The 24,074-nt window shown below is 50.3% G+C and overlaps 10 protein-coding genes across 10 annotated transcripts; 6 read left to right on the top strand and 4 right to left on the bottom strand.

Moving 5' to 3' along the window:
• Window positions 1-658: 658 nt before the first annotated feature.
• F4817DRAFT_355928 (Arv1-like family-domain-containing protein) lies at window positions 659-4,809 on the top strand (the record flags this gene model as incomplete). Its single annotated transcript, XM_049305723.1, has 5 exons — window positions 659-2,518; window positions 3,740-3,856; window positions 3,947-4,000; window positions 4,128-4,290; window positions 4,346-4,809. The coding sequence occupies 5 exons, from the start codon at window positions 659-661 to the stop codon at window positions 4,807-4,809; spliced, it is 2,658 nt and encodes an 885-aa protein (XP_049163103.1).
• A 344-nt stretch (window positions 4,810-5,153) lies between these two features.
• On the bottom strand, window positions 5,154-5,862 carry F4817DRAFT_129207 (ATPase, V0 complex, subunit E1/e2). The gene is made up of 3 exons (XM_049297726.1): window positions 5,643-5,862; window positions 5,511-5,594; window positions 5,154-5,392 (listed from the first exon to the last, which is right to left on the bottom strand). The coding sequence occupies exons 1-3, from the start codon at window positions 5,651-5,653 to the stop codon at window positions 5,260-5,262; spliced, it is 228 nt and encodes a 75-aa protein (XP_049163102.1). The 5' UTR covers window positions 5,654-5,862; the 3' UTR covers window positions 5,154-5,259.
• An 81-nt stretch (window positions 5,863-5,943) lies between these two features.
• F4817DRAFT_129168 (NAD binding domain of 6-phosphogluconate dehydrogenase-domain-containing protein) lies at window positions 5,944-7,524 on the bottom strand. The gene is made up of 3 exons (XM_049297725.1): window positions 7,096-7,524; window positions 6,667-7,037; window positions 5,944-6,603 (listed from the first exon to the last, which is right to left on the bottom strand). The coding sequence occupies exons 1-3, from the start codon at window positions 7,138-7,140 to the stop codon at window positions 6,093-6,095; spliced, it is 927 nt and encodes a 308-aa protein (XP_049163101.1). The 5' UTR covers window positions 7,141-7,524; the 3' UTR covers window positions 5,944-6,092.
• Window positions 7,525-7,670: 146 nt separating this feature from the next.
• Window positions 7,671-8,916, top strand: F4817DRAFT_311626 (uncharacterized protein; the record flags this gene model as incomplete). The annotated part of the gene is made up of 3 exons (XM_049300016.1): window positions 7,671-8,018; window positions 8,117-8,791; window positions 8,872-8,916. 3 exons carry the CDS (start codon window positions 7,671-7,673, stop codon window positions 8,914-8,916), a joined length of 1,068 nt encoding a protein of 355 aa, XP_049163100.1.
• Window positions 8,917-9,174: 258 nt separating this feature from the next.
• Window positions 9,175-10,519, top strand: F4817DRAFT_129162 (uncharacterized protein). Its single transcript, XM_049297723.1, has 3 exons — window positions 9,175-9,184; window positions 9,246-9,307; window positions 9,389-10,519. The coding sequence occupies exon 3, from the start codon at window positions 9,574-9,576 to the stop codon at window positions 10,465-10,467; it is 894 nt and encodes a 297-aa protein (XP_049163099.1). The 5' UTR covers window positions 9,175-9,184; window positions 9,246-9,307; window positions 9,389-9,573; the 3' UTR covers window positions 10,468-10,519.
• Window position 10,520: 1 nt separating this feature from the next.
• On the bottom strand, window positions 10,521-11,831 carry F4817DRAFT_129163 (DUF1681-domain-containing protein). The gene has a single exon (XM_049297724.1). The coding sequence runs from the start codon at window positions 11,521-11,523 to the stop codon at window positions 10,684-10,686; it is 840 nt and encodes a 279-aa protein (XP_049163098.1). The 5' UTR covers window positions 11,524-11,831; the 3' UTR covers window positions 10,521-10,683.
• A 228-nt stretch (window positions 11,832-12,059) lies between these two features.
• Window positions 12,060-13,490, top strand: F4817DRAFT_355927 (mitochondrial ribosomal protein MRP51; the record flags this gene model as incomplete). The annotated part of the gene is made up of 1 exon (XM_049305722.1): window positions 12,060-13,490. One exon carries the CDS (start codon window positions 12,060-12,062, stop codon window positions 13,488-13,490), a length of 1,431 nt encoding a protein of 476 aa, XP_049163097.1.
• Window positions 13,491-13,907: 417 nt separating this feature from the next.
• On the top strand, window positions 13,908-14,904 carry F4817DRAFT_324299 (40S ribosomal protein S17). The gene is made up of 3 exons (XM_049301623.1): window positions 13,908-14,160; window positions 14,259-14,459; window positions 14,527-14,904. The coding sequence occupies exons 1-3, from the start codon at window positions 14,014-14,016 to the stop codon at window positions 14,614-14,616; spliced, it is 438 nt and encodes a 145-aa protein (XP_049163096.1). The 5' UTR covers window positions 13,908-14,013; the 3' UTR covers window positions 14,617-14,904.
• On the bottom strand, window positions 14,865-16,418 carry F4817DRAFT_324298 (uncharacterized protein). The gene has a single exon (XM_049301622.1). It carries the CDS (start codon window positions 16,093-16,095, stop codon window positions 15,109-15,111), a length of 987 nt encoding a protein of 328 aa, XP_049163095.1. The 5' UTR covers window positions 16,096-16,418; the 3' UTR covers window positions 14,865-15,108.
• Window positions 16,419-16,989: 571 nt separating this feature from the next.
• Window positions 16,990-21,145, top strand: F4817DRAFT_129084 (uncharacterized protein). Its single transcript, XM_049297722.1, has 2 exons — window positions 16,990-19,024; window positions 19,080-21,145. Exons 1-2 carry the CDS (start codon window positions 17,200-17,202, stop codon window positions 20,774-20,776), a joined length of 3,522 nt encoding a protein of 1,173 aa, XP_049163094.1. The 5' UTR covers window positions 16,990-17,199; the 3' UTR covers window positions 20,777-21,145.
• The last annotated feature ends 2,929 nt before the right edge of the window (window positions 21,146-24,074 follow it).

The raw sequence follows: 24,074 nt of genomic DNA, 5'->3' as shown, positions 1-24,074 counted from the left end.
CAACTGGCCGGTGCATAAAGATACGTGCTTGGTGGGATATGTAGGTACATGTTATGTCTCTTAGGTACTTGAGATATCCTTGTAGCGGCTATTGTTAGTTCATTTTCTAAGCGTCCACAGCGCCGTTCCAGCCGTCTTGGCCGTTATGGCGGTGCTGAGTTTGGGGCTGACGGCGCTATACCAGTGTACCTAACCTTACGTAGGCAGTACATAGTGCAGACCCTGTCCAATCCCTAAAGGGGATCCAATGGTACGTGTACAATTTGACGAACCTCCTGTAATGTAAACTTCTTTCTACATAACCTATCAACTAAGATTGTGTCAAGCAGATAACCACCTTGAATTATTCTAGTACTCTTTCGTTTGCCAGTCGTTGAACAGATATTTCTTTCTTTCTTCCTCTTATATCTTTACTATTACAAGTTCCGAGCCTAACGTTCAACCGATACGACAACTTGTCTTCTCACGTACTATTCACACATGCCACCATTCAGCTGATTGCCGATTTGACCGAAACCCCAGTGATTATATGTGTGTATCGCTCTACAACAGAGACAAGAATAAACCTGCTTGCAAGCTACTTTTCGTCCGATGCGATCAATGTTATCTATTAATCCACACCAGCCCTAGCCTCCATAGGCTCGTATCGCCCTAGAATATGGCCGATACGGGTAGGAAGTCGAGCCCTGCCGCACCAAGGTCCACTACGGGTCTCGTACCTGCCAGTGCTGACGATGCCACTTCCATGAGGTCGCGAAGTAGAAGAGCTCCCGCAAATAGAGATGCAATAAAATCGCCAGGCTTAGCACCCGCCCAGAGTTCTGTACCTAGTAGAGGTGTGAGTCCTATGCCATCTCCACGCCTCGGGGGCAGCAAACTACTTTCGAGCGGACGGTCGAGTCCTTCTAATGCCGCATTCTCACGCGGACTTCTCGAGGGCTCATGGACACCGAGTTGGGCATCCGTTCAAGACTTTGCATCTTCTTTATTGGAAGGCGGTTACAACAGCGAACCTTCGCGTCCTAATAGCCGCAACGGGAACAAGCCACGACCGAAATCAATATGGAAAGGACTTGGAGGTGGGATTGCGAAAGCCGGTAAGTCCCCTAACGATTGGGGACCAGCACCTCCGGCTGGATCACAACCGGTTGCCGGTGACATCGGAGCAGGGTCTCTTGCGAAACGGGAGGCACAGCTGAAGGCTAGGAAAACTGCCAGCGTATTGGAAAGCTACGAGGGTGTCAATGGTGGCCTGGATGTGGCTGGGAAATATAAGAGGAGGAACTCAGACGAGACTGCACAAGGCGCAACGGAGGTCGTCGAGGAGCAACTAGTCTATTTGCACCATGTACAACCTACAGACACATATGCGGGTATTGTCCTCCGTTACAGATGTCAGGAACATGCATTCAGGAAAACAAACGGTCTATGGTCGCGGGACAACATTCAAGTGCGCAAGCATTTAATGATACCTGTCGATGCATGCGAGCTCAAGGGCCGGCCGTGCGACCCTCCATCCCAATACTCTCAGAAAGTTGATCTTTTAGCTACTACCCCCATGACTGTGGACCTCAGAAGCCCTATCACATCTACCCCACAGTCGCGACAGACGCACGATAGTTACTTCGACTCTATCAGTGGCAAGTCAGCAGGACTTCCTACACAAGGAGACGAGGAACCACCTTGGACCCATGTGCGATGGGTCAAACTCGACTTTTTCCAGGAGCCTGTAGAGATTGTCAGAGTCTCAAGGAAGTCAATGGGATATTTCCCCCCTAGACGAAAGAAGAGTGTTCACACTGTATCCACCTTCTCGACCCCGCGCCACTCTCTCGACCTATCAAAAGCCGTAACAAACACGTCCGAAGTCTTCGAGAGCCCAGCTCAACTCTCATCCAGGCGGCAAAGTTCCATCAGTGCGCGGCCAGCAGCCGCGAGTCTTGGGGCTTCCTCGCCCGCCAGAAGCAGAGTCACTAGTCTGGGCGAAGCGGATAGCGTACCGGCGTGGATGCGCAGGCCAGGGGGGGTAGGATCGATGGGAAGGAGCGTTAAGGCGCCGGGCCCGGCGAAGGATTACTTGAACACATGGGTCAATAAAACACTCCCCGGGCTCGGCATCGACTCGATGCCCTCGATGTCCGTTATGGGGTCCGAGACCGCGCACTTCGGATTCAACAAGGCGGCGGAGGAAACAGCCGGGATCGTGGAAAGCCCCTTTGAGGAGGGTCGAGAAGCTACCTCCCCATCCCGCAACGGCATGGGTCTCGAAAACGCCGCCGCGTCCATCGAGTCCTGGCTCCGTGGCGCGTGGGCAAAACGCCCGGCTACACCGAGGCTAAGCTCCCACAGGAAACCGCCCGAGGATCTTGATCTCATCGAGTTGGCGGATGCGAATAGCGACGATGGACGCAGAGGGTTGGAGCCGGGACTCTTAGATCAGGGTTTCCGCGGGAACGGCGCTACGGGCCGGAGGGAGGGTGAAGGCGCGGTTAGGGGCCGTTCGGCGCAGCCGAGTGCTGTTGCTGGGAAGGGGAAGAAGGCTGACTGAGGGAGCGAGGGAGTGAGGGAGTGATTGGTTGGTGGGAAGGGCGGGTGAGATATACAACGACGATCCGATGATGAAATTTTAGAAGAGCAATCATTTTCGATAGATGGCAGTTCAGCCCGGTCCGAGCCGGTCCGATTTTTTATGTTTGCGTGCGTGTCCCCAGTCAGTCAACTTCGCCGCGGCGGCGGCAGCAGCAGCAGCAGCAACATATCACGGTTATCCTCTTTTTTTCTCTCCCCTTTTCCTTGAGGCACTGTGTGCGCACGTTGGCTGGCTTGGTGTTGTTGATATGTGTGTGGCCTGCATTGCCGGAGGCGTTCAAGGGGATCCCATGGCGTTTTTTTGTGTGCCACGTCGCGGGTTTTGAAATTACTCGGTAATTATGTATGCCCAGCCTTTTTCTTTTCGTTGTTTTGTATATAGATATCTGTATGTAGTTAAGTTACTATTACATGAAGATACTTTACAGACTTGCGGACTTGCGGGTTTGCATTAATTAGGGGGAAATTTGGGGGAGGGGAGGGGAGGGAAACGGAATTTAAGTACGCTGGCATTTTTGGTGATACTCTGGTAGTGGGATAGTATAGAATACTTATTCGTTAACTTACCTAGTTATTGTAAATCCTGAAGTAGAGCTGTGTTATTATAGTAGACATGTATTTCTCGTGCCTATTACACTTACTTGCCCATTAATAGTGTATTTCAATGTTTATAGGTAGTTTAAGGAGTCCTTATGTTGGATCTTATACATTATCTAAGCTACGATAAGATTATGCGAAGCTGATTATCGATCGGCGTTTAAACTTCAACTTTAACTTAGTTACACATAACTAACTAGCACTTGAGCTTTATCTTTATCAACTCTAGGGTCCCCATTCAATTAGATCCTCGCTGCGTCATGAAGTATATGTAGACATATCATGTAGGTAGGAATCAAGCTTCTATACTTAATTCTCGGATTTGGGACATACCTACCGTACCTTACCTTACCTAGCTTGTTTAAATGCTTTCGCTAACTATCAAGCACCGTAGCAGTCATGCTTCCGCAACACCCACCACCAGGCGACATCCCATCCGCACGCCATCTCCAACCGCGAATGCCACACTCCTCGTAATCGTATAGGAGGCATCCAGCCATATTCAAGTACCTACATATTACTACAATTACACTCACCAACCATTGCAGACTAGAGAGGAAGAAATACGAGAATGCCGATCTGCATCGAGTGCCGGCACCCGGTCAAGACGCTGTGGACGCAGTACTCGGGAGCCGGGGACCCGTCGAGCGGACACAACATCCGGCTGACGGTGTGCAAGAAGTGCGGGCGCTTCTGCGACAAGTATGTCGAGCACGACTTCGTGGTGCTCTTCATCGACCTCGTCCTCATCAAGCCCCAGGTCTACCGCCACCTGCTGCATAATACGCTGATGCGCGAGCGCGACCAGTTCGACGTATGTCTGCTATTTTCCTTTTTTATTTTCCTTTTTTATTTTTTTTAATATGTTTCTTATGTGGTATAAACCACCATGTATTGTATCTACGTGGATGATGCTGATCAGTCGGGAATATTGCCAACAGCCGTCTATTATACGTCTCGGAACGCTACTGCTGCTCTTCGACGTCTATCTCACTTGGGCTCGCATCGAGAAACAAGCCGCGCCTAACCCGAATTCTCCTGCGGGAGGAAGTAACCTGGGGAGTCTAGCGCAGCAGCCTATTGTATTTCAGTATCTATTCTTCCGTAAGTTCTTCCTTCTCCTCTCTCTCCTACAACATTCTGCTAACTAGTTACTTAGTAATACTGTGCACCTTCTCTACGCTCGCCTTTCACCTCAGCATCCGATTCCTAACCTCGTCTCCGCTCTCCCCACTCAATTTCCTAGGCCTACTGCCAACGTACGCGAGGCCCAATTCGGTATCGACGGCGCTCCTGGTCTCGTCGTCCACTAAGCTGTTCCCGATCCTCATGGTCATTTGGGACTACGACGTGCCGGCGGCGGCGCGCAGCCTCGGCTGGGCTGTCGTCGCAAACAATGTCGAGGCCCTTAAGATCCTACTTGACTGCGGGTACGGCGTCGCGCTAGCCCTAGCGGCTGCGGGCGCTGTCGCTCGTTGGTTAGTAGGTAGGGCGGTCTTGTGGGTTGTTGGGCTCGAGGACGTGGACTCGGGGGGCGAAAGCGGTGTTGCGGCTGATGGAAGGGCGTTGTGGGCGCTGCTCGTCTATGCGAGGGAGTGGGCGGGGAGGCTGGCTGTTGGGTAATATATTAGTTGCTTCTAGCTTAGAGCAGAGTGCTCGTGTAAAGGGATACAGTATGAATCGCAAAGAAGAAACCAGTTTGTTCAAAATGCTGTCGTATTAAGAACACTATGTCCGCGCAGATGTCCAGCAATGTCTGCTCGCTCTGTTGCTGCCAAGTGCTGATATGATTGATGCCCATCTTCCAGAACGCCAAAACCAAACATGTAGATAACGGTAGCGAAGTGTTATACAGGTCCATCCCGGCTTAGTCCGGCTAGTCTTTCCCTCCTCGCAGCACTGTCGTGCTCTTTGCCATTCTTCTTCTCAACGTTCGAGCTGAACACTGAGTTATCTCCTCTGCATTCCCGACTTCCGTAACTCTTACAAACTTCATCGTCCTTGACCCCTTTCAACCCGCATTTCCGCATTAGATCGCTTCGTAGTCAGGAGAGGCGCAGAGCCCAGCCCGGCTCATTCGTGTTGGAAGCCCTCGCGGACGGTAGACCGTCTCGGCTCGATAAGCGGGTGCAGTTGGGCCATGAAGGTGATGAACCACATCAGGTAGCAGCTGACGAATGCGAGGATGAGAGAGGAGCGCCACGTCCTGTTAATTCCCCAGTCAGCAAGCAAGCAAGGTCAACATCAAGAATATTGAGTTTGTTTTTTCCCCCTCCATCGGCCGCCTTATAGAATGGGATAGGCAAGAGGAGAGAACAACTCACGTCTGGTTTTCGCCCTTTGGCGAGAAGGCCCAAGCTGCGACGCAGAGGGCGGCCACGATGGCGAGGCCGACGAAGATGCTGTAACTGTGGTGTGGTCAGCAGGCGGCGCGCGAGAGGATTGCAACAACGTACCCCTGTGCCATATTGTAAGCAGGGTATGTAATTTATCGACTTCGAATTGGTGGATTGGTAGCTAGGGGAATTGTGAAGGATAGTTGGCGTTGGAAAGCTTCGGGTCTAGATTGAATGAAGCTTGCCTGGTTAATTGTTAATTGGTCGGGGGGGACTTGTAATTGGTTAACGCGGTTCAGCCCTGTTGCGCTGGACGGTTGTTGGTTTAGGGCGTTAGGAGCGCTAAAAGGTATGATTACATAAGTCGTCTTATTAAGGGTAGTTACGTAGGTACCTATATATTCTTTATTACTCGATCCCTGTTTTGAGATGGCATTTAAACTCAAAAGTTCACTCAATCGCAACAAGCATCACTTTTTACTAATACTATAGTAATTAGAGCTAGCTATTCTATAAGATCATCTTGTTTTTCTCCTAAACTTCTCAAGAGCTTCAACGCAACATTATAAATCATGCGTCGTTCTCAAACTTCAACCCATAGTCCTTCCTCGCAGCGCCGTAGATACCCGCAATATCGCCCTTGTCGCCGCCCGCGTGCTCGGCGACACTCTTCAAGTAGTTTTGAGCGACACCCAGCAGCTTGAGCTCGGCGCCTCCGCTCTTCGCCAAGTTCGAGGCGTGGCCCGCGTCTTTAAGCGCGTTGTTAGCTGAGAAGAGCGGCTCTTCCATCTTCCAATAGGTGCCATTTAGCATGCGCTCCGAGTAGGCGCTGTATATGCCGCCGTACAGCTGGTCGACAAACTGCTTTAGTGGCTCGGGGCCGATGCCGATCTTCTCTGCCGCTGCGAAGCCCTCGCCTAGCACCGTCACCATGTTCACGATGAAGGTATTACCTAGTAGCTTAAGCTTTAGCGAGTTCGCTGGCGGCTGGTCATCGAATGGAATCTCTGCCCGGCCCATTACGCCCTTGATATAGGGCCGTATCTTGTCAATGGCAGACTTGGCTCCTGCAGGGACGAAACTGCGTTTCTGATATGAGCAAATAAATTCTTAGAGTAGGTCAGGGTGAAAGATTCCGACTTACACGAGCTGGCCTGCTTCGGCTGCTGCTGGCGCTCCGAAGACAGGGCTCGCAATGAAATCGCCCCCCTTCTCAGCTACTGAGTCGGCAGCTTTTTGAGCAGTGTCTGGATGAATCGTGGAGCACTCGATGAACAGCTTGCCCGCTACGTCAACTTTAAGGATGGTGTCGAAGACGTTCTGGACTGCGGCGTCGTTAGAGAGGATGACAAAGATTATGTCGGCCTTCTTGACGCCCTCCTCGATAGAATCGACGATCTCAGTCTTTCCCGCGGGAAGTTTAGATGCCACGTCCTCAGAATGCTTTCTGGTTCGGTTGTATAAGAGCAAGGGCTTCTCCAGGTTACCCTTCTCCACCAGATTCTTCACCATTCCCTTAATGAGAGAATTAGTGAGTCAAGCATAGATAAGTATCATGATATTAGAGACTTACTCTGCCCATATTTCCTAAGCCGATCCATAGTAGTTGAGGTGCCATATTTACTATATCTCACCGGCTACTAAGATATATTAGTAATTATGTTGATCAATATAGTTACCTAAGGTATGTAATAAGAGGTAGTGAGTATACTTAGATAATAGTACCTTTTATTCGAACGTAATAGAAAATCAGTTATTGTAACACCCGGATAACTTCAACAAATCTAAAGTGGTTAACAGGTATATTTTCTAAGCGTCTATCTTTCAGGCTTTAGGAACATTAGCAGAGGGGTAGCCTTTGTATATAATATGATAAATAACTGTTGCAGTCACTGGATGATAATATGCCCGGCCATTGACTAAAGCTGCCCCGCAAGCGTCCGGTCTAAAGCGGCCTCTAACGGCCAATTTTCGTCATTAACATTCGGCTTTAACTTGTTCATATATGCAACCGAACAAACTTATATCGGCAGCTGGTTGATGCATACATGGGGTTTAAAATAACCACATGCTTCTCTAGCTCACACAACCCAAGTTACTAAACCAAAAGCTATATAGCAACCATAAACATGCGCTTAGCCGCCCAGGATGTTATTAAGTAATAGGGTACGGACTGGCGCTCGCGCAAATCTCGCTCTTATTACAAACCTCCCTCGAGGACCTCGTCTTCGTCGACCTCTTCATCTAGCTCCACCTTTTCTCCTAGATGACTATACTCCTCGGTACCAGTTGCTATCGGAGGCCGATGCCGCCAAGAAGCGCGAGCTCGCCCGCGCGCACCTCCGGAACTGTAACCTCTGCCCCCGGCTTTGCGGCGTTAACCGCTACGAGACGACGGGCATGTGCCTCATCGGACATGATGTCAAGGTAAACGTAATCGCGCCCCATTTTGGCGAAGATCAGAGAGCCGATTCTATAATATTTATAAATCCGGATGTAAACTAATATAAGCAATAGAGCCTTGTATACAAGGTCACAATGGGAGTGGCTCTGTCTTCTTCTCCGGGTGTAATCTTCGATGCACGTTTTGCCAGAATCATGACATTGCTCATCAGAGGAATGGATTCGACTTGACGCCCGAAGAGCTGGCGCAGTGGTATATTAAATTGCAGGACGTTGGCCATGTTCATAATATCAATCTTGTTACTCCTGAGCATGTGGTGCCGCAAGTGGCTTTGTCCATATTACATGCACGCGATCTGGGACTAAATATCCCTATAGTTTACAATACCTCAGCATTCGACTCGCTCGCATCACTGGAGCTCATGGATGGACTTGTCGATATTTATCTCCCGGACTTCAAGGTATGGAACAAGACTACGTCTCAACGCCTGCTGAAAACTGAAGACTATGCCTCCACCGCTGCCGAGAGCATTAAGGCGATGCATGCGCAAGTTGGGGATTTATGTTTTACTGGTGACGGTATAGCGAAGAAAGGCGTGCTGGTCAGACACTTAGTGATGCCAGGAAAGGAGGCGGAAAGTGAACAAATCATGAGATATCTAGCGCAGAATGTTTCGCGAGATATCTTCGTCAACATCATGGAGCAGTATAGACCTGATGCTCACGTTGGGAAACCAAAGAGAAGAACCAAGAAGGAGACGGCTGAAGAGGGAATTCAAGAGGAGGTCAGATATGCGGATATCAATCGACCCGTCACCAAGGAAGAGGTATCAATTGTCAGGAAGACCGCAGAGGCTGTGGGACTGGTAAGCCCTATCTTGTCCAAACTATTTACACTGGGTATGAATCATATGAAGTTAACGATCACTAACTCGGATTGATATAGTGGCGCTTTTGCGATCCTCCTCGACACGATGGCTTTGCTATATGACGTCTTTTACATACATAAAAGTCTACCGAGAGTATTGTTATTTTAGGTAGACCCTTACATTTGGTTCATACTATCAATCCAACATGTTCTATACATAAACCCGAGGGACCTTTTTTCAAAGACATCAATATGGTCTAGAAGGGAAGCTTCACACTCTAGAATGCGCTTTACTCATTCCATAACCGTTTCCATTGTAGATGCGAATCATCCCGTAGTGGATAAAGTCTCAGTCTATAAAGTCTAAGATATATCTATACAGACAGTTGTGGTAAATGTCTATTACGTTCCTGAGGATGACATCTTTTGTTGATACTAACATCCTACGACAGAACAATAAATATATCCTAGGGGTTCGGTTCTAAAACGTACATTCACTGCATAGGTACCTAAGGTATCTGTTTTCTTTATAGAAACTCTAGCTACACCCAGAATCGTAGTTTGCCTTGTACTGATATTATTGTCGTGAAACCAGAGCACCCTAGAGAATTGTCTCTTCTTGAACCCTTTCTATTCATTTTCTTATACCGGTGGATATCTGTCTCATCCACTTTACCGGATGACTTGACTTGATCTACAAATAGCTCCGTCTCTCCACGTACATACAGCATAGAGTAAGTCCTACCTATAAGCTAAGTTCGCAGAGGGCCCAACTTCATTATGTCAGAAACTCCAGGAGACCAGAAGCCCCGTCATCATCATGGCTTCAGGAATCATATGAATAGATCACGGCCATCCCATTACCATAAAGGTTCTGGATCAGAATCTAGGCAGACGAAAGTCCGCAGCGACCCCTGGCAATCGGTTAGTGCGTTACAACTAGGACTTCACCCACGTCCCTTCGATGAACTACATACAGAGCGTCTATGTCTCCTCGGAATGCTACAGCTGCATAACAAACAAGCCCTCGAACTATTCGAACAGGTGCCAATCGCCGAAGAGAATATACAGAAGGCCGATACCCCCTACAAGCTCAGACAAGCGAAGAAGAATCGCGGCTGGTTAAGACACCGTATCACTGACATTGTCGATAAGGAGAAGAAGGTGCTAGCGCGACTGAGCGAACTGCACGTTGAGATACAGTGTCAGGAGAGATGGGTCCAAGTTGAGATGGATAGGGTAGCAAGGGGACTTTCGCAGCAACACCACAACCCCAACTTTCAAGATTTCCTTGCGCCGCCAATATCGCCATGGCCCCAGGCGAACCCACCTCCGGTCTACAGCGCTTATCATTCACCATATGGGGGCATTGTATACCCAAGCGCACCGTCCTGGGACGCCTTTCCGAGCCAAGGGGCTTATCCCGGATATTATTGGGCGGATCGAACTTACATATGTCCCTCGAACGTGCCGGAAATCCATCATACGCCCGAGAGATCTGAAATGGACGGCGCCTTTACTAGTAATGCATTGGACGATATGTCTAGCAGCCATCTAGAAGTTACTGCGAGAAGAAGCCCTGAGTTGGAACAGCCGCTGCCGAGTACTCCGCCTCCAATAGGTGAAGACAGGTCCGAACACAATCCAAAGCGGTGCAATTCTGCATGGTTTTAGGGTACTGGCACGCTTTCTGGATGTAATGTGAAGGACGGGACGGTATGGATTTAGATAAGGGGGGGGGGGAGGTTCATAAGTCATCGTTTAGTTAGAGTGTTCATAATGAGAATCTACTTCATCTCGAGAGTAAGACTATTACCGATAGTGTATCCCTCCGTCGTAAGCTACCTATCCAGTAATAAAGCTTTAGTTTAAGCTACCCAAATCCAGTGCTCATGCAAATTCTCCAAACTTGCCGTTGTCAAACCCTAAATCCTGTGCTGACAACCGCTTTGCGCGCGTGCTGCTGTGCGAAGTCGGTGGCGGCGGAAGTATTCCCGAACCGCGAGGCGCCGAAGCAGGTGATGCGGACGACGGCGGCGGAGGTAACGAGAACGACGACAGACCCTCGTTGCCCGAGCCCTGAGGAGGCGGGTCTGGCTTCCGTCTGCCGAATCTTCCCGGCAAGTTAACCGTAATCGTCTCGCCTTCCTTCAGGCTGAGATCGCGCTTCTCGGCGCCGTCTTTCCGCTCGACGGCCGGCTTCTTCCCGGCCTGGCCCCCGGCCCGACTGCTCCAGCCAAGCGTCTTCTGGGCCTCCTGCAGGGACACGCCGAAGTCGAAGGCCTCGCTGCGCTCCTCGAAGCCGACGCCCAGAGTGGCTTTGCGGCCGGCGTCGTCCTGCACGCGCAGCGCAAAGAACCGCGAGCTGTCGGAGACGGGCTCGACGATGGCGGCAGCCGTGTACGGTGCCGCGGCAAATAGTTGGCCCGTGCTGGCGTCCTCGAGGATGATGTCCGTCTTTACCTGCTCGTCGCCTTCGGCGTCGGCGTCGGCGTCGGTGTTGTTGTTGTTGTTGCCGGGCACGGGGATAGCAGTCTCGATGACGCGCATGCGCGCCGTGAAGATCTGTCGGTCATTGCTGCCCTCGCCCGTCCAGGTCGCCGCGACATGTCCCTTCCCGGGCGTCATGGGCGGGATGTTGTAGACATGCACGGGGCTCGCTACGAATAGCACTCTTTGGATGGCATCGGGTGGCAGCGTTCGGCCAGTAGCCGGGTCGATTGACTCCATAATTTTTTTTTCTTTGCCTCGATTTTACCTTGGGTACCCCACGTACAGCGGACAGCGGACAGCGGACAGCCGTACAGAAAGTTATGTGGTGAGGGGTGAGGGGGTGGTCTGTCCGGTTTGCTAGTAGTTGGATGTTGATGCTTCTTTATCATGTAAGTCCAGCCAGCGTCTACAGCCTACAGGTATGACGAGGGTCGGCGGCGGAGCTTTAGACCACCCCTGAGTCCCTGCAGGTCTGCAGGAGCTGCCCCCTATTATGTATGTACATGTAGCTTCCCCTCCCGGGTCTGCATGTTGTTGCCTTGTAATCCGTAGGCCTGGAGCCTGGAGGAAACGCTAGGTACCTATGTACTGTATATTGATTGCCCCGCTAAGGTAATCGATAAGATACCTTGGGAAGTATATCTTGGAAGTTTCCGATGATCTACCGACTCTTTGCGCTTCATCGAAAAATCCTCAGCGTCACTTGTACCGTCTAACCCAAGGTCCTCACTAGCATGGCGTTGAGCTCCGTCGCGGGCTTGGAACTGCCCATGATGGCTGGCCGGAGTGTTTCCCCTGGGGCGGCGCTCCTGAGATCATCTCGGATGTTCTCAATGCCAGCCCCAATACCTGCTCCTCCTGGTGACCTTTCTTCGGCAACTAAACACTACTCTCCGACTTCCACGATCCATTTCCCGACGCATCTTACTGTAACGACGACTGCGTCCTCTCGAATTAATGGCGACTGGGGTTTTAAAAGGCCATTTCCTCTAAAAACTACGACGAATACCACCTACCCCCTCGCGCGGGTAAGGCAAGTCGATTCTATCGAGCAAGTCACAGATTTCCAGTCTGCATCAGACCATACGGTAACTTTACGGAAGTACCAGGAAATGAACTTGCCAATTAGTGTACCAATCTCAAACACCCAGGATACTTATTCGGCTGTTAAATATACGAAGTCGGTCTTTGAGGAGGATGCCGATCTGACTGCTTTAAACGATGAGCAGAAAGCGGAACTGGCAAACAAAAGGTGGAAGTTCTCAGGGCCATGGCTTGCCGGTATGACAGATGGCGACTTTAAGAAATTCCTTGATAAGAAGGTGCGGAGTAAGCGTGTGGAATTCCGTGCCTTTTTAAAGAAGGTCTTGGCGGCCGAGTTGTCGAAGGAACAGGCACAGAAGGCTGGCGATGCTGGGGAGGAGATACCACCACAGCTCACCGGTGAAGATATTACGGAAGATCAACTGACAGACTATGTGAGGGAACTGAGGCAAGACCGCATGGCCCTATACAACCTCGTCAGTCGGTTCCTAGATCTTGCTCCAGTGGATTTGTCCACCGAACTCCACATGCTTGGTAGATTGATACCAGGAAAAAGGAATGAACTCGCTAGTGGGAGTCCGTATGGGGCAACTGGACCCCCTATTACACACCCTTCAGCTGGTATTTCTTATCTGCGCACCCGGAATTTCCAGGAGAACCATGCGATCTACGGACCTCAGTTACATCACGCCCCCATCAAGGCGAGAGTCCTGAAACCCACGAACTTCGCCACGAACAGTTTCAAACCGAGCATCGGTATTGCTGGATTCGTCGGCAACACGCCGAACGAGGATACAGCATTTAACTCATCGAAGCAGAAGAACGTGTCTGAGTTCAGCACAGCCGTACACAAGCTAGATCTCGAGAAATACGGCGGATCGAAGGTCTACGTGCAGCCTAACATGGCGACGGTCGATTCCACCGGAAGGGTTTACGTCAACATAGGAGAGGCGAACGAGGTGAGCCAGTTGGTGCAGAAAGAGATGGTGGGAGAGGGCACCGTATTCGACGAGGTTGTGAAGAAGGGTGCGATTCCGCAAGTGCCCCGTAATCCTAGGGAAACTGGTAACTTTAGCGCGCGACTGGGAAACAGGGCATCTGGCAGTGCCAGAGGTTACGGCCTCGGCCGAACTTTTGGGAGCAATAAGGACTATGAATAGATTCACGAGGGCTCTAGTCCCTGAAGTGGGATGAAGTAATGGAGGCATCATGTAGTATTTGATGTAAGCTCTGTGCTTTGTATGATTTCTGTACATATCAGATAGGAGATATCCTCTATAAAGTAATAGAGGAACCCTAGTAAATCAACACCCAACCTCAAGTAATTCCATCTATATTCTTTAACCGTATATTGGTGTCTGGAATATATAGGTAGTTGGACGCCCTTAATAGTCGATCTGTCAGCTGCCAATCGCAATTCAGCGGCTGTCAGATAAGTACTTAGATACTTAGGTACCTCTTTTAAAGAACCCACTAATTCTTGCCAATCAAGCCACAGCCTGGTCAAGCCATAATTCTCTCCTGCCCTAGGACCCAGAGTTTTACCGAATTTCCCCCCCACACAGATTCTGCACACTCCCAATAATTCTTTTCGAGACATCCTCAAGCGCAACTTTGACAATCTTCGGACTTCTTTCAACAACCACATTCTCCCCCTACTAACCCGTAGCCAATACCGCCAAAATGGGTCGCGTTCGCACAAAGACTGTCAAGAAGTCCGCCAAGGTCATCATTGAGCGGTACTACCCCAAGCTCACTCTCGACTTCGAGACCAACAAGCGCGTCTGCGACGAGATCGCTATCATCGCCTCCAAGCGTCTGCGCAACAAGGTCAGCAACCATCTCCGGCCTTTATACTAGACGGAATATTGCATGCAATTGCAATAGTCAAATTAGCAGGAAGCCTAAGCTAACTGGGAGGCTTACAGATTGCCGGATACACCACCCACTTGATGAAGCGTATTCAGCGAGGACCTGTCCGTGGTATCTCCTTCAAACTGCAAGAAGAGGAGCGAGAACGCAAGGATCAATACGTGCCCGAAGTCTCCGCCCTTGACTTCGTCCAGAACACCGAGGCTGGCCAACTCGACATCGATGTTGAGACCAAGGACCTGCTGAAGCACCTTGGCGTACGTTTCTTCTCCCTCCACCGTCTTGAAGTTAGATGTCACTTGCTTACCATGATCTGATATTTAGTTCGACAACGTCCCCGTCAACGTCGTTCCCGTCACCCAGCAGCAGACCGCTGAGCGACCCCGCAGATTCGGCGACCGTGCTCCCCGATAAACGTTGCAAATATTAGCGATTTCCTCACGTGAAAAGTGAAGGAGGGTTATGATGGTTGGTTTGGGCAACTGGTATCGGTCTTAACATGGCTTTACGGCGTCTCTACGGACGATAGTAGGTACCATTCTAGATCCGCAATTGACGAGATCTTTCCCACACAAGGTGTCCCTGATTCTCCAGTGCTCTCTCTGGGGATGACGGTTGATGGCCAATTGTTATTCCTTCTGCCCATGCGTGACTTGTGCTTGACTTGGATTTACAACTTGGATTTACAACTTGGATTTACAACGTCTAGGTCCTTATTAACTCCTTGAGTCCCCGTAAGCTGGACAACTCGGCACTAGGCATAAAGGGATGGTCATGACGTTGGCCATTATACTACGTGTCTCGGTACAGGTGATTGTCTTTGCCATTATTTTCTACTAAGGGTATCTCAAATGATCCTAATCAGAACGCCGGAACTATGCTGGTAATGATCAAAATACTGTTATATCATTCTGCTGTCGGTTTTTCAGAATCATCCTCTTTCATCGTTTCATCTTCGCCATTTTGTTCTAGCTCTTGGTTGAATTTTGGTTTGTAACCGTCCAGTACTAAATGGCCCTCGCCATCTTCATCCAGCGTGGGCTCTTGCGGAGCCATCTTAACGGACTTTTCCCTAATCGTAAGCTTAACTTTTCTCGTAGACGGCTTGTCCACCGCATCGCCTCGTTCGAGCGCTAGATCCTTAGCATCCTGGGCAGCCTTCCTTTCCACGCTCTGTAACTCCCTCTCGAGCCGCCGAGTCGCATCATCGTCCTCTTCCTCGGCCTGCTTCGGCTCGTCCAGCAGATCGATCCGGATAGACGAAATGCCCGCTCGTTCCCAGGCCGCGGTCTCGCCAAGCTGCACCTTGACGTACATGGCGCGGCGGGCGCAGTCCCGCGAGCACCACCGCTCCAACTCCTTTCGCGGCACGATGCCAAAGTCCTCTCGTCCCCAGCTCACCAGCTTGTACTCGCCGCCCGGGCCGAGACGCAGGCGCGGGCGCGGGCACAGCGCGTACCCGCATTTCTTGAGCGTGTTGCGCTCTTCGATCAGGTCCTCGTAGTCGCCCGGCTGGAAGAGGCGGACCAGCTGGCGGAAGACGTCGGCGTCGGAAGGGGAGGGGTTCGAGGAGTCGTACGTGGACGAGGAGGAGGAGGCTAGGGGGAGCTTGGATAGCTCGATGATGGAGTCCTGGATCTCGTCTTCGAAGACTTGCTGCTGCTGGATTATGCGGGCTTGTTGGATGGCTGTTTCGCGCGCGTCGGGGTTGGAGGCGGATGGTTTGTGTTCTTGGATTGGGAAGGGGGAGATGGGAGTGGGAGCTATGGCTGTGGAAGGAGATGAGGTATTGGTCGTTGTTGTTGTTGTTGTTGTTGTGGGTTTTTTTAAGATGCCCTTGGGCTTCTTAGGTTGTGACGAGGTTGTTGAGGTTGTTGGGGTTGCCGAAGACATATTGTTTAGATCTTTTGGTATGATTTCGTTATTTTGGTAGGTATAAAAGATAGGTAGGTTGTCGTAACCCTTCAATTGTCGTATTGAAATTCTATATCCGCATCATTAGTCCCGCTATTACGTAGTGATATGGTGGAGGGAGTGAATCTGTCTTGATATTTTGGGCAGTTTCGTATGTATTATCTGCAGAAAGCGTAATCACCCCGCACGGTGCGAGTAGTCTTCCATAATTTACATACCTACCTAGGTGGATAAGGCAATGTGCCACAATGAAAGCTGAGGCGTTTAGCCACCGGACTTACTTGCCTTCCACCAAGGTATCTCCATAAGTATAAAACAAAAAGGAGCTTGCCTCAAGCGAGGGAAAGCTGCATATAGTATCGTCATTGGCCCGTGCACTTGCCTTAACATTAAACATAGGTACGTAGTGTATGTACTCGCATAGTAGCAGCCTAGGGACGCTCGGAGCGGGCATCAGCATTGAAGCTAAGCCAAGCAGACGAAACCCTGCACACTGCATTGCATCCTTTCCCTCACATTTGAATCCCATCAGGCGTCCAACCGCACTTTTCAGAACTTTTTTATCTTTTGCCGATTAGATTAGTCCCGACCCTTACTGAACCCGTCGCTACTACGGGCTCATAGTGGAATACGGGGAATACAAGCAACTCATTAATCATATGCACCCAACCCAACTTGAAGCACGCAACCTCGGTCGACCAGGCTAAGCTTGGCTTTTACGGTGGGTTACATCTCATCTATTCAATCCTGTAAAGACCATATAAGGGTACAAGTTCATGCGCTGACGTCGACCTACTCCAGCCGCCAGCTGTGACAGGCTGCTAGCGAATGCTCAGCCTCATGCGTTCCCCTTTCTACCCAATTTATCGGATCGTGATACATCACCTGTCGTATTAAACAAACTTGAGAATAGATTCTTGTTTCGTCTCCAACGGCCAGAGAGAAACAAAACCAATTTACAGACCCCACGGTCGCTTTCATCTTACTCACTGTCTACGACCCCGCCAATTGCACCAAGAAGCTCCCAAGATCGAGTTCCACCAGATAATATTACAACATTACCACGCTTGACATACCATCACCATGGCTGCCGTGCCATTCAAGGTGAAGGCCATTTACGAGTACACCTCGAGCCACGAGGACGATCTGCCCTTTGGAATTGGCCAAATCATAACCGTCACCGATAATGAGGACGATGACTGGTACGGCGGTGAATATGTTGATGATTTAGGGGTGAGGCGAGAGGGAATATTTCCCCGAAACTTCGTGGAGAAGTATGAACCGACTGCCCCGCCACGTCCAACAAGAACTCGTAAGAAGGACGCAGAGGCTACCCCTTCCTCACCGCCGCCGCCACCAACAGCTGCTCCATCCTCTCCACCGCCTGTGGAGGAGCCTGCGGATATACCATCAGAAGTAGCCTACGGAGAACCACGTGTTGCTTCACCGCCGATTCCAGTTCCCGCTCCCCGCCCTCCTCCGGCCCCAGTTGCTCCTGTAGCTAAACCACCAGAGCCAGCCCCCATCCCGGCTCCCGTCCCCGTCCAACCTAAGGCTTTCGAGCCGGCAAGCCCCCGAGTCGCTGCTCCGCCGGTATCAAAATCTCCAGCTCCGGGTCCTGCTCGAGCTGCCCCCCCGGTGTCCGAGAAGCCCGGTGGCAATTCCTTCAGAGATCGTATAGCAGCTTTTAACAAGCCAGCAGCTCCCCCGGTTGCCCCTTTCAAACCTGGCAACCTTAGCTCCGGTAGTTCCGGCTTTATCAAAAAGCCTTTTGTTGCTCCCCCGCCCAGTAGAAATGCTTTTGTGCCTCCGCCTCGCGATGTGCCTACCGCTAAAGTATATCGACGGGATGAAGATCCCGAGATCAAAGCTACAGAGGCGGAATCTCTAGAAAATGCGGAGAAGGCCGGGCTCGTTCCCGCGGGGACCTCCGAAGGTCAAGCCGAAGACGTACCCAAACCAACTAGCTTAAAGGAGCGAATTGCCTTACTCCAGAAACAACAGGCTGAAGCAGCTCAACGTCACGCTGAAGCCGTTGCAAAGAAGGAAAAGCCTAAACGTCCCCAGAAAAAGCGTACCGAGAGCGAGGAGGGGACACCGGCAGACGAGACTGCAGAAGCCCCGGCTCCTTTGGAAAGAAAGGATACAGCTGAGGTCGCTAGCAAGAAGTCTATGGATGAGCCTAGACCTCCACGACAGTCAATAAGTTCTCGGCGAAGGTCTTCTGCAGCACGTGCTGAGAATGACGGGAATGAGGCAGACATGTCCGGCGCGGGAGACACGACAGAAGGGCAAGAAGATCTCACCGAGAAAGAAGATAGTGATGAAAAATCTCGTCCCCATAGAGGAACTGCTGCTGAGCCAGAAATCCCGGAGGATCGAGAAGGAGAAGAGGGACAAGAGGAGGATGTCGACCCCGAGGTCAGACGAAAGGAGGAGCTTCGTGCCAGGATGGCAAAAATGAGCGGTGGCATGGGCTTCCATGGTATGTTTGGTCCGCCCGGGATGATGCCCGTCGGAGGCCCGGCGATACCCAAGAAGCCTAAAGCTTCACCACCATCAGAGCGCCGTTCGAGCGAAATTCAAGACGGGCCTTCATCGCCTAGAATGTCCGCTCCCCCGGTGCCGACTTTGATGGCTCTCCCTGGCATGGGGAAACCCAAGCAGGAAGAGGAAGAAGCTGCCAAGTCCGATCATGATGAGCCAGGCGAGCAAGACACTACACCAGTTGTCAGTGCTCAGCCAACTGGCTCAGCTCCAGAACGTAAGTTTCAACCCCGGCGTGTGCTTTGTCTTATTATGACTATGGTAAGGCGATTAACACGACGGGTAGCTCTGTCAAATACATCTAGTGCTCCACCTCCCGTCCCTGGAAGCCGACCTGCACCACCCCCGGTGCCTACAGATTGTTGGTTTCAACCTTTTTATTTATTTTTATAGTACTATACTAATTATCTTTCCAGCTCGACCCCTTCCCACCGGCGTAACTTCACCCAGCCAGGGCTCCGAATCCGATGACGAATTATCCGAGAACCCCCAGAGAGCTCTCGAGACTCCCCGAAGCGAGGCTCCCCCGGCTCCCATAGCCTCTCCCACAATACCGACTTCACCACGGATTCCCAATCGGCCGATCTCCTATATTGTCGAACAAGTTTCGCCAACCTCCCCGCCGGTGCCAAGTAAGAGGAATAGCCGCCCTCCGCCTCCTATACCAGGCGGTGCTCCACCTCCCCCCATCCAAAGTCGTCCCCCACCCCCTCCTCCCCCTGGTGGTCCCCTAAGTCGTTCTTCTACCGCTGATGAGCGAATTGCACTCCCAATGCGGCCTGGACCTTTGGATAATGGTGAAGAGGGCGAAGTTACTGAATATGAAGGCGATTATGACACTGACATCGCATCTTCGGTCCCTCATAAGGATGCGCTTAAGTCGCATGCCCGGGATTCGAGCTTCGACGATAATGCCTCAGTGCGTTCACCGGTAACCGATGTTCCACCTTCATTGCCCCCTCCGGTCCTCAGCGCCACTGCTCCGAGAGCTGGTCCGCCGCCAGTTCCCAGCCAACCTCCACCAGGCTCGAGGGGTTCTATAGACGTACCTCGGGCCGCTCCTCCGCCGCCACCTCCAAAAGAGGCATCCTATAACGATGAAGATTATGATCCTTTCAATTACAATGCGGCCCAAAGTTCTTCTGCAGCAGCTGCCCATAGTCTAGCCACCCATGATGAGCCGACATCAACACCTCAGTCGGCTTCCGCGTATCATTCGCCGCCTCCGCCTCCGCCAGTCACCCGAGGGCCCCCACCAGCACCGCCAGTTAATAGGGCACCACCTCGAAAATCATTAGACGTACAAAGACCAGGTGGAAGAAGATCAGTCGACGCCTCCCGACCGTCAATGGAAACGGGCTACGTGGCAAATGAGATTGATTTAGCCGGCCATACACAATGGTGGCTTTCGCCAAACGGACTTCCTCCGGTCTTTCAAGGCAGACCAGATATTTATACCGAATGTGATGAGTCAACCTCTGGGACGTCAGTTACCAAAGAAGTGTTTATCCTATTCCAAGATTACTCGCAAACCGTGGTTACTGTTCGTTTCGACATCCAAAATCCCGCAGACGTCCAGCTTGAGCAGCGCCATGAAGCGCCTCCTCGGAGCCTTCGCCAGGACGAGCTAGAAGGGGCGTACGAGCAATTTGGTCGAGCACTATCCAGTGCCGTTGCGACCAAGAAGGACTCGGTCGTTGGCGACGGATCTCCGTGGGCGCTCATCTTAGAGCTTCTCAAGCCTCTGAAAGGTGTCCTACTTCCTGTCGGCAGGCGCGGTTATGGTGCCTTGGTCTACGCCAATTTAGCTAATGCTTCGACACAACTAAACGACGAAATTAGACCGGGAGATATCATTTCCATCCGCAACGCCAAGTTTCAAGGCAAACATGGACCTATGCACGCCAAATACACGATGGAAGTGGGCAAGCCGGACCACGTGGCGATCGTCGCAGAGTGGGACGGTACCAAAAAGAAGGTTCGGGCCTGGGAGCAGGGTCGCGAAAGCAAAAAAGTAAAACAGGAGAGTTTCAAGTTGGAAGATCTTAGGAGTGGCGAAGTGAAGATCTGGCGGGTGATGCCGCGTAGCTGGGTCGGGTGGAGTTCAGACTAGCGGTCTCGAGGACCGCCCTGCGAATACCTGTGGCCGATACTCATGAGGGTCGGTACGGATGGGAGGGTCAGTGTGGATAGCCCTATGCGAATGCTGTTCTAATTTCTCCCCACTCCCCCTTACTCCCTATTAGTTAGTACGGCGGAGAGATGACGTCGGCGGCAAAAGGGGTAAAGGAAGTAATAGAATCTACGGCACGAAGCATGAAGTGGGGTGAGGTGCGGATATCATGGAAAGAGGACAGAAGCGAAGATGAGAGGCGTGATGATGATATTATTGATGAGGACTAGGACAGGTGTGAGATGGAAAGCAACGAAGAAGCAGAAGCAGAAGCATTCGTTAAGGTATCCCGGTCGAGTCGCTCGTATCATAGTCACAAGTCACGATCGTAATCAGTCATAGTCATGGTCATAGTCATGGTCATAGTCACAGTTAAAGCTATGGATGATGATGATGATGATAATGATGGATGTTCTTCTACCACGATTGACATCAGCGTTGCTATTACTACCTACTTACTTACTTCGCTCATGTACGTACGGTAGCTATTGCGGAACTTGCGTCTCTTTTTGTTAGGCCAGACTTGGTTGCGTGGTTTTTCAATACCGTCTTATGCGACTCGAGGCTATATCCTGTCTCTCGTGATTCTCTACTGGTAAGCTATGTTCTCATTATTGCATGCGACGTGCCGCGATTAGGGGAGTGTGCGCGTATGATATACAGAGGTATGTACACATTTTATGTCGCATCGGCCTTGGATATCAGCGCAAGATTCGCGCTGCTATAAATATGTCGCTTCTTATAGGAGTAGTATAGTGTATAGTGTATAGTGTATAGTGTATAGTGTATAGTGTATAGTGTATAGTGTATAGTGTATAGTGTATAGTGTATCCATTATTTTTTTCAAGGTTTTTTTTTTTTTTTACTTTCTCCCTTGCCCTACTTCTTTATCCTTGTCGACTCGGTATATCCGTCTAGGTACTTATCTACTTACTTACGTACAGCACACTGTTATTCATATGAGGAACTTAATTGACTAGGAACAGTTGTATTAGAACATGTTGTTCATAGTGTTAGGTATTTACTAGCGAAGTTGTTGGGTAGGTGTTAATAATGAAAAGAAATAGGTATCTTAGGTGGTTATGTTCCAACGGGGTTGACTGATGGTAAGTAAGCTGGCCGATTATCATTGGAATTTGTCTATGGCCTGGTAGTTACGTAGGTAGGTAGGTAACTTCGGCGGTATTTTAGTTTTTGTGTCCTGTATCACAACCTAACTAGCAGAATACATACATACATATATCTGTGCTCGAGTAACTAACCAACTAACTAACTAACTATATGCCGGTAAAACCATGTCTTGGGAGAATTAAGGAATAACATACCATCATCAATCGTGATTATAGTCTTGCTCAACTCAAGTCCCCGGCTCCTTCGACTGAACCTTCCCCGTACGGACTCTTCTGCGTGCAGCATTCCCATGCTGTCGTCCTCCCCTCAAGTGACACCAAGAGAGAGTTACCGAGATATAGATAATAAAAATGTCATCTTGCACAATACGTCATCGTCTCTTAAGACCGGGATGCATGGATATGTTTATGTTTATGTACGTGCTGGGTTTATTCTCGTTGTACGACGACCGGTGAGAGGAAATGGAGGAAAGGTGGAAAAGGTGGAAAAGGTGGACGTCATTTAGCTTAGGTCAAGACGATGCGGTCCTACATAATAATTAAGTAAGCCAAGCCAAGCCAGCCACCATAATGATAATAATAATATACACCACAATATCTATAATATATAAGTATACATTTAGATCTACAACTACATAATGTCATGGATCTTATACATCTATTTATATCTCTTTCTATACCGTCTTCTCCTTCACCTTCACCTTCACCTTGGCCCTCTCCCCTCCGCCGGCCGATGATCTTCGGAAGAACGTGGCTCGGAGAACGCGACGTGGACACCCGAGACATTTTTACTTGACCGCTGAATTATTTCTTTCGCGTTTGCTGATTTGTAACGTTGACACGTGATACACGTGATACACGTGCAAGAGCTGTCCGACTCTCTAAGCTGTATGTCTCACGTGCCTTGCTCTGTTTCAACCCGGTTTAGGCTTTGTAGTACCTAGTGGCGTTCTGCAGTGACAAGACAAAACTGATCATGTGTTCGTGTGCCTTGGCTGAGTAACATCTTGGCTGAGTAACATGACATTTCCCAGCATTATCCTTCTCCTAGGGTTACTCGCGTACCACCTTAGTTCCTAAACTACAACCACTTTTTGAGGCTTAGAGGCTTAGAACATCAGCCCGGTTTTAGCCCCTGAAAATCCAAACCCAGCCTGCTCATGATTGAATCGCTTCAGGGGGGGAATGTTACGAAGTATTAGACGAAGGGATTGTTACAGAATACTCTAACCCGTCTGTCGGCGGCGAGTATAGCAAATAGCATCCACGAATATAGGTTACGGCCAATAACCCCCAGGCCGTTATGTTATTGTGCCCAATGTCTCTGAAATACGACGTGCGTCTTGCGTCTTAGACATGGGAAGACGTGCAAAAGGGACGATGAGTCTCGAATAAGCAAATTCTTATCTTCACCATGCTGTTTGCTGCGCCAACCCTGCTGTCACATATGTTAGCCTAACTCGATATAGATGAACGATGCACTCAACACTCAACCGGATCACTAGGAATGCGTAGATTAGGAGAACTGGATGGCGAAAATAGCCCGGCAATTGGCGTTGAGAAACCACTGTGACAGGCTATCGCCCACGAGTTGTGGCAAACCAATGGCCAGTAGAATCAAGTGCGCAAATCTCGTCCAAGCACGGACGGGGTGGATCGCGAGACGACGACTCGGACCTTAATCGACAATGTAGAGCAATGTAGAGCAATGTAGAGCAATGTAGAGTTGGTCGCTGGATTTACCGAGTGTGTCCGATAGGATAAATCTTGCATCACAGGGTCACAGTCTTACTACGGGGTACGTTGATGGTCCAATGTCCTTCCACCCACGCTCCCCACGTTCATATATATTAGCATATCGGAGAAAAGCAACGCATGCGTTGGTCGGAGCCACCGCAAGGGATCGAGAGGTTCAAGTGCTTATCTCTAAATCCATCAATTGGGGCTATAACCGTTGCCAGCTCGTGGGAACTCGAATTGATGGGAATTAAGACCCTGGATCTTCTTCATATCTGAATCGACCCTTTGCCCGACCCAATGGTCCGACGAGCAGGACGTGGGGACATGGAGAATATAATCCATATTTTTATGCGAATTGGTATCCAGCT

This window comes from Daldinia loculata (genome assembly GCF_022478755.1).
Source record: "Daldinia loculata strain CBS 113971 unplaced genomic scaffold F4817scaffold_3, whole genome shotgun sequence".
Lineage (NCBI taxonomy): Eukaryota > Fungi > Ascomycota > Sordariomycetes > Xylariales > Hypoxylaceae > Daldinia > Daldinia loculata.
Note: the sequence above shows the minus strand (reverse complement) of the source record. Positions and strands in the feature narration are given on the sequence as shown.

What these genes read in the sequence shown, in the direction of transcription:
- F4817DRAFT_324299 (XM_049301623.1), top strand. Translation starts at nt 14,014, where the DNA reads ATGGGTCGCGTTCGCACAAAGACTGTCAAGAAGTCCGCCAAGGTCATC. An exon ending in CCAAGCGTCTGCGCAACAAG is followed by an intron (nt 14,161 to 14,258) that starts GTCAGCAACCAT and finishes GGAGGCTTACAG; the next exon opens with ATTGCCGGATACACCACCCA. An exon ending in ACCTGCTGAAGCACCTTGGC is followed by an intron (nt 14,460 to 14,526) that starts GTACGTTTCTTC and finishes TCTGATATTTAG; the next exon opens with TTCGACAACGTCCCCGTCAA.
- F4817DRAFT_129168 (XM_049297725.1), bottom strand. Translation starts at nt 7,140, where the DNA reads ATGGCACCTCAACTACTATGGATCGGCTTAGGAAATATGGGCAGA. An exon ending in GCTTAGGAAATATGGGCAGA is followed by an intron (nt 7,038 to 7,095) that starts GTAAGTCTCTAA and finishes TCTCTCATTAAG; the next exon opens with GGAATGGTGAAGAATCTGGT. An exon ending in GCCGAAGCAGGCCAGCTCGT is followed by an intron (nt 6,604 to 6,666) that starts GTAAGTCGGAAT and finishes TCAGAAACGCAG; the next exon opens with TTTCGTCCCTGCAGGAGCCA.
- F4817DRAFT_129207 (XM_049297726.1), bottom strand. An exon ending in CCAAAGGGCGAAAACCAGAC is followed by an intron (nt 5,393 to 5,510) that starts GTGAGTTGTTCT and finishes GGGAATTAACAG; the next exon opens with GACGTGGCGCTCCTCTCTCA.
- F4817DRAFT_324298 (XM_049301622.1), bottom strand. Translation starts at nt 16,095, where the DNA reads ATGTCTTCGGCAACCCCAACAACCTCAACAACCTCGTCACAACCTAAG.
- F4817DRAFT_129162 (XM_049297723.1), top strand. Translation starts at nt 9,574, where the DNA reads ATGTCAGAAACTCCAGGAGACCAGAAGCCCCGTCATCATCATGGCTTC.
- F4817DRAFT_129084 (XM_049297722.1), top strand. Translation starts at nt 17,200, where the DNA reads ATGGCTGCCGTGCCATTCAAGGTGAAGGCCATTTACGAGTACACCTCG. An exon ending in ACCCCCGGTGCCTACAGATT is followed by an intron (nt 19,025 to 19,079) that starts GTTGGTTTCAAC and finishes TTATCTTTCCAG; the next exon opens with CTCGACCCCTTCCCACCGGC.
- F4817DRAFT_129163 (XM_049297724.1), bottom strand. Translation starts at nt 11,523, where the DNA reads ATGGAGTCAATCGACCCGGCTACTGGCCGAACGCTGCCACCCGATGCC.